This window comes from Thecamonas trahens (assembly GCF_000142905.1).
Source record: "Thecamonas trahens ATCC 50062 unplaced genomic scaffold supercont1.34, whole genome shotgun sequence".
NCBI lineage: Eukaryota > Apusomonadida > Apusomonadidae > Thecamonas > Thecamonas trahens.
Genome location: NW_013657646.1, coordinates 336333 through 343130, shown reverse-complemented (window position 1 = coordinate 343130; position 6798 = coordinate 336333). Strand labels below are relative to the sequence as shown.

The window sequence follows — 6798 nt, the reverse complement described above, 5'->3', positions numbered from 1 at the left end:
TCAGGGGGGGGAGATGCGGGTGCGGGCGCCAGCTCGTCGGCAGGCGGCAGGTGCGTAGGCAGGAGAGGGAGGGATTAACCAAGCCGGTCAGCCTCGACGGAAGACCACACTTGGCTACGACATAAGTTCTGCAACGCTTCGAGGTGGTACGCTGGCTTTGGACTGATTGCTGGAGCCAGTATTTGAAGCTTGTGCGTGATGATGATGCTCGGGCTGGGCCGTCGTCGCCACGGCGAGCTGACCACGAGGGACTGGTTGATCTCGGGCGCGGCCGGCGCGTGGGGGCTGACCTTCTTCATTCTGGCAGTGGCATACACATCCGCGCCATCGGGTCAGCGTCACACGGCGCTCGGTCTCGGCATTGTGCTGCTGCTCATCGCAGTCGGCCGGCTGATGGCCATCAAGATCTTCGCGGCCCTTGCCGACGACACACACGCGGCGGCCACTCCGCCTTTGCTGGCAAACGCCCCCGCCAGAGCTGCGCCCATATCTGTAGCCCATCCAGAGGCCCCGCCCGCCTACACCCCGCCGCCGGGGCGGGTTGCCAAGTTTGGCTGAGTCTTCGCTTGCGGCGACAGTGACCATTCCACACCGTTCTGTGTAGTCATCGCTCCACTGCCGCGCGATGGCCACGGTGCCGGTGCATGAGGTGCAGGGGGGAAGGCCTACAGCTCATGCAGGGCACGGGTATCAAAGAAATACGAGGCGAGTGGGAAGAACCTCGAGTCGTCGGCCAAGTACAAGTACACACACACCAGGATGGCCAGCAGTGTGCATCCCACCACAACCGAGCCCATCACTAGCGCCATCTCGTCCCAGCCCATGCTGTCGTCGACTCGAGCCGCGCCGCGCTCAGCCGTACTTGCCAGCCGCTCGCGTGGGCTCGAGTTGCGGGCACTACCCACCATTAGCTCGCTGTCGCTGGGGAGTGGACCAACTTGCCTCCAATGAAGACAAAGGGTGCCGAACAAGCCCGCACGCGTTGCCTCGCCCATCTCTGCACCAGACTGCACTGGCTTGTCGAGGTGACCCGGGGTGACCCGGGGTGACCCGGGGTGACCCGGTGGGTGAAAAATTGTGGGTGGCCTGTCGCGTCGGGCAGAGCAAGTGGGTTGGATTTGGTTGGGGCAGGAAGGGATAAAACGCTGGAGGGACGAGGGCTGATGGAGCGGAATAAGTCTCGCCACATCACCCAAACAGCTCTACCGCAGCTTTAACACACTCGATCAACTCGCTCATCATGGCTACTCGTGCTCCCAACACCCTTCGCTCAGTCATCAAGACCTGGAACGTCGCCGAGGCGTACCCGCTCATCGCGGTCGTTACCGGCGCGGCGTGCATGGGCGCCGGCATCCTCGCTCGCAACGCGCTCTACCACGATGACATCACGCTCAACAAGCGCAAGCCCTTCCCCTTCATGCGCGTCGCCGATCCGCGGACACAGGACTCGGGCAGCTCATGATCAGAGCTTCGACTTGGACGCCATGACCCGGCTCCAGTACTCGGCGCGCGACGGAAGCACGGCAGCTGCTTTGCCGATCCGCCGCAGGTATGCGCCATATGCATCATCGCCGCTTGCAAACGCCAGCGGCGACTTGATAGTAAAGTCCGGAAACCCAAAGCCATCTACGAGCACGGCCCCATCGTCGGCCAGATCCGCTACCAGCTGCCCCCGAGCTTGATGGAGCAGAGCCTCGACGCCGGACACCACGCCGGCATCGGCCGCTAGCGCCAACACGCTCAGCATCGAGTCAATGGCAAAGATCGCGCCGCAGCGGTGAAGGACAAGTGCAAGATCTGCTGGTGCTGCTGCCACCCACTCGGCTAGTGCCATCGTCATGACCGCCCGCGCGTGCGCACGTGCCGCCTCCAGTGCCGGCATCTGGCACTCCACCCACCACTCGTCGCGTGCCACGGGAGCCAGCGCCGCCGCCAGTTGTGCCAGCCGCATCTGCGCCGCCCAGGCCACCAGCATGCAGCCATCGGCCACAATCGCTTCAGCTGCAACGGCCTTCAGATGCTCACCTATGTCGGCCAACTGCTTCGGGCACACTGGCTTGAGCAGGTACGCGTATTGCGCGGCAAGGACCTCCGGGGCGTCTGCCAACCGGTCAGGAGCGCGATCGCGGTCGAGAGCGAGCTTGGCAAGAAATCGCGCCGTCTGTAGGCCCATGACAGTGTTGTCGCCACCGCCAGTGGTAAAGACGGCCCAGTCAGTGATGAGCGTCGACACGTTGTTGTAAGCAGAGTAGCCATGCCCGCCGAGGCATTGGCGCGCAGTCTCGAGCCCATCGTTTGCCAGCCACCCACCGTACGCCTTGAGACACGCCGACGATGTGTGCAGGAGACTCACACCGCTGGCGTACATGGCCATGTCGTCGGCTTCGCGGATGGCGTCTAGCGCCGCGAGACCGGCCTCTAGCTGAGCCGCCGAGGCGTGCAGTGCGAGAGCGTCAACCACCAGCGATAGCGCCCGTCCGGCGTACGACGGGTACGCCATAATGTTGTCGATGGAAGGCGGGCCCTGCTGCCGCAGATATCCATAGCGGACTGCAATGGTCGCGCCGATGGCAAGAGTGTCACACGCTGACCGCACCGCCGTCACCCGCTCGGTGATGAGGACAGCATACGCCATCTGCGCCAGCGGCGATGGCGAGAAGCGGACGGCCCAACCGGACGGTGTACCGGGATCCTTGCTCCGCTCAAGGCTGGCAAACCGGGCAAGCCGCGCGCTGCTCGGCAGAACCATCGCATCAAATGAGAGCGTGCCGTTGTCCAGGCCATGGCGGCCCATCTTGGCACCCATGTCGCCGATGGTGGCGCCGGGCAGCGGGGCGCCGGTCACCGTGTCGCGGATGGGGACGAGGAACCACTGCAGGCCCAGCCACTCGAGCTTGCGTCCAGGCTGGGCCACTGCCATGCGAGCAAGCACCACACTGTGCGTCGCACTCTGTCCCGCCATCCCGATCCATACCTTGGTGGCGAGCGGAGACGGGGTGTGGAGGACAAAGGCGTCTTGAGCCGGATGGTAGACCGCCACCGTGGCAATGCCACGAAGGTACGACGAGCATCCGAGTTCGGTCATGGCAAAGCAGCCGATGACATCCATGTCGGCTATGGCTTCCGCCAGTTCGCCCGCCACCTCTGGCGAGGCCAGAATGCGGACAGCCTCGGCGAAGAGCACGCTGTGCACGCCCCACCGCATCGACAGGGCGCCGTCGGTAATGTGCAGCAAGCGAGCCAGTGCCCTCGCCACTCCCTCGTCAGCCTCGACGCCGCCAAGCTCCTTCACCAGCTTGTTCCCCGCCACAATCCGCCGCAGCGTCTCCTCTCGCACCGTCGCCACGTCGGCATCCACCAGCGAGTCGTCCACCATCCACGAGTGCTCGGAAGACTCGAGCAGCGCCACCGCCGCCTCATGCGCCGCCACCGCCTCACTCGATCCGAACAGATACGCCTGAAGCTGATCTGCATTGATGTGGCTCCTCCCGCGCGCAATCGTCAAATGGTTCCCTGCAGCCATCAGGAGGAGCGAGAGAAGTGTCGTGGGCGGGCGACTGGCAGAGGAGGGAGGGCGCCCGACAAGAGGCTGGGTTATCACGACTTTACTCTTCAGCCATGTCAGCTTGGCCAGAGATGGAGCGGGTGACCTGGGGCGGGGAGGGGCTGATGTCGACAAACTTGCCCGACTCGGCCTCCCATGCGCCGACGACCTGCATGCGGAAGAGGGCGAGCTTGTGGTCAAAGAGGCGGAGGAGCGCGGCCTGCTCCGAGGAGAGGACATCGCCTGCGGCGCAGAGGTCGACGGTCTCGAGGAGCTCGATGACACCCTTGTTGAGGCGGGTGGGCAGGCCGAGCTGGCGGAGGCGCGGCTCGAGCGAGTGGCCAAACTGGGTGAGCGGGCCGGCCTCGATGGTGATCGTGTCGTAGACCTCTGTGCCGGCACGGGCGTAGTGCGCCTCCTGCATGGTGTCAAAGTGGTCCTGCACCTCCTTGAGGCTCTTCTCGGTGAAGAGCAGGCCAGTCCCGGTCCGGATAGCGTTGGCAACCTTGGAGATGCCCTCGGCAATCTCCTCCTCAGCCGTCCGGCCGAGCGCCACACGCATCACGGCGTGCTTGCCAAAGAAGAACCGCGAGTCGGGCTTCCACCGCATCCGGAGCTCCTTCAGCGACGCATTGCGCATGTTCCACACCTGCACCAGCAGCAGCCGCGGGAAGTTGCCCGCTGCCTCGCGGATGGTATCAATGAGCTGGGACTTGGCCTCGCGGCCGCCCTTGGCCACAGACGTCAGCGAGTCTGTTATCCCGACATCAATCAGCAGCAGTTACAGCAGCGGTCGTCGCAGCAGTGTAGTAGGAGTCGACACCATGATCATCATAGCCGTCGATGAACACCACCACAAACACCACCATTGTTATCATTCCATTGTATTCGTTCGTTGTCCGTCCGCCAGTCAGCCATCCCCCCCAGCCATCCCAGCCATCCCAGCCATCCAGCCATCCCATCACCATCACCCATCAATCCCCACATACATAAGTCCCTTCCCCATCCCCCCATCCCCCCATCCCCCTATCCCCCCCCCATCTCCCCCATCCCCCCCCTCCTATGCCCCCCCCTGTCTCCACTACCTCTTGCCATCTCCCAATCCATCCTCCACTCCCCCTCCCTCTCCCTCTCCCTCCTCCCCCCTCCCCCCCCCATCCCCTCCCCCTCCCTCCCTCCTACACCTTCCTCCCCCTCCCTCCCTCTCCCATGTACCGTACACAGCTTCTGGCGCTTGGACTTGGGCATGGTTGGTCGAGTCGCAAGTGGTGTGGTCGGGCGTGGAGTGGCCCTTCAGCTGGTGTGAGTGACCGAAAGATGGTCGCCGACAGACGGTCACTTGACCCGCTTGACCACAGCAATGCCTCCACGGGTGCCATCATGGCTGCTACGGCTACCACATGCTGGCCATCAGCTGAGATCAGAGTCGCACATCATGCACATCGTCCACATCGTCCAACAAGACAGCGATCAGTCACAAGAATGGTCTTGCTCATGCGGTTGCGGGCGTCATACCCCTCATGGCCATCTTCTTGATCGTGATGGCCTTGCTCGGTAGTAAGCGCACCGTAGCAAGCGCACCGATCAGACACAGCTCACTCTCCCCTCACTACGCGTGGATTGCCCTCAAACAACCCCGATGTTGTGCCAGACCATTGTTCTTGCGCCACTTTGCCAGAGACCGAGCGCCGCCCGAATTGCCAACAACAGCAGCACTCACTCAACTCGCTGACGACCATGGCCTCGGGATCCGTGTCGGACGACATCCGCCAGAAGTTCCAGGTCACCACCAACATTGCTGTTGGTCTTGCTCGTGAGCCCATGGCTGCCATGCCTCCGGTACGTATCCACATCCTCCTCTCCTCCTCTGCCCTCCATCCCCTTCCCCCGAACCCGTCCGTCCGGCCAACGGACGCCTGCCAGCCGTAACCCCCCCCCCCTCCCCGCGCGCGCCAATGGCAGTCAGTAAGGACAGCATGTCGCCATACTCACACATGGTGAGGTAATGGGTGTATAGAACGCAACTATGTACTCGCCGTCGGAAAAGGTCATCAAGGAGGCGGCTGCGCAGCGGGAGCGGGCAACAGAGGACATTCTGGCTGCAGACGCCGTCGACTTTGTGGCATCGGCTCAGGCCGGCGTCCTCCGCCCGTTTGAGTCGACTGGATCGTTCCAGACTGGCCTGCCCTGGCGCGATGAAGACGATCCGTACTAACTTAACTGTTGCTGAGCCGCTCAGCTGAGCTGCCGGCTCAAGCCGCTGAGCCACTGCTGCTGTAGCACGTGTTTGATCACGGTCGATAAAGCCAGAGCCCTTCCTAGTCGCTGAGCACCGGAAGGAGGGATCTTTGTTTTCATGTGATGTAGGCATACGTGAGGACGGCGAGGGCGAGTAGGAGGAGGAAGAGCGCGACGGCGAGGGTCCAGCTCAGACGCTTGGTCCGCGACACCCGCGCCACCATGGCAGTTTGGGTCGCCTGCATTGCCTCGTGAGTCTTGTGCAGCTCTGTCTGGAGGTCGCGGACCTGGCGCTGGGTCGCCTCCAGCTGCGCCTCCTCGTCGTCCATCCGCATCTTGGACTCGAGCTCGATCTGCGAGAGCCGCAGCGCGAGCGAGTCGGCTTGTCCCGACGCCGACATGACCATTTCGCGCATTGTCGAGTGTGTCCGCAGCGCCTCGGCCTCCTGCGCCGCAGTCATGTTTTGCAGCTCGGAGCGCCACTCGGACCGCACCTGCCCGATGACCGGCTCTAGCTCGGCGCCAGCCGGCCCGCTCGGCGAGGCAATCACTTCACGGGTTGTGTGGTAGTGGTGAACTTCAGTGGCGGGCCCTGGCTCGACGTGAACCACCTGCGGCGCAGCTTGCGTCGCCGGCTGCTGCACCACTTCGACCACGACCTTCTGCGGCTCAGGCGGCCGCGCCGACGGCGATTCCTGGCCAGCTCGCTCCGCCGCAGCCGCTGCTCTCCGCGCCGCCGCACCACGTCGTCTCTTGGCCGCGCCGCGCTTCTTCTTTGTCCCACGCTTCCGGCCCACTCCACGCTTTCTGCTCGTCCCGCGCTTGCCCCGTCCGCCTCCCCGCCCCCTGGCCTTGCTCGACTTCTTGCCTCCGATCGTCGCCTTCTTTGTAGATCGCGCCCGCAGTCCCGATGCCCGACCTCTACCCCGTCCGCGCTTGGACTATCAGCACATCCCACCCGCGCCACGCCCCATCCATCCATCATCTCTTGTCAGTCATCGCCCCCCCCCCTAAAC

The 6798-nt window shown here is 63.9% G+C and overlaps 4 protein-coding genes across 4 annotated transcripts; 2 read left to right on the top strand and 2 right to left on the bottom strand.

Annotated features, from left to right (window-relative positions):
• The first annotated feature begins 120 nt into the window (after positions 1–120).
• Positions 121–758, top strand: AMSG_12070 (uncharacterized protein). The gene has a single exon (XM_013900855.1). It carries the CDS (start codon positions 199–201, stop codon positions 556–558), a length of 360 nt encoding a protein of 119 aa, XP_013756309.1. The 5' UTR covers positions 121–198; the 3' UTR covers positions 559–758.
• Positions 759–1181: 423 nt separating this feature from the next.
• AMSG_12069 (uncharacterized protein) lies at positions 1182–4792 on the bottom strand (the record flags this gene model as incomplete). The annotated part of the gene is made up of 3 exons (XM_013900854.1): positions 1182–3457; positions 3651–4297; positions 4765–4792. 3 exons carry the CDS (start codon positions 4790–4792, stop codon positions 1463–1465), a joined length of 2670 nt encoding a protein of 889 aa, XP_013756308.1. The 3' UTR covers positions 1182–1462.
• A 478-nt stretch (positions 4793–5270) lies between these two features.
• Positions 5271–5802, top strand: AMSG_07370 (uncharacterized protein). The gene is made up of 2 exons (XM_013900821.1): positions 5271–5383; positions 5562–5802. The coding sequence occupies exons 1-2, from the start codon at positions 5282–5284 to the stop codon at positions 5757–5759; spliced, it is 300 nt and encodes a 99-aa protein (XP_013756275.1). The 5' UTR covers positions 5271–5281; the 3' UTR covers positions 5760–5802.
• A 75-nt stretch (positions 5803–5877) lies between these two features.
• Positions 5878–6764, bottom strand: AMSG_07369 (uncharacterized protein; the record flags this gene model as incomplete). The annotated part of the gene is made up of 2 exons (XM_013900820.1): positions 5878–6666; positions 6708–6764. The coding sequence occupies 2 exons, from the start codon at positions 6762–6764 to the stop codon at positions 5899–5901; spliced, it is 825 nt and encodes a 274-aa protein (XP_013756274.1). The 3' UTR covers positions 5878–5898.
• Between the last annotated feature and the right edge of the window lie 34 nt (positions 6765–6798).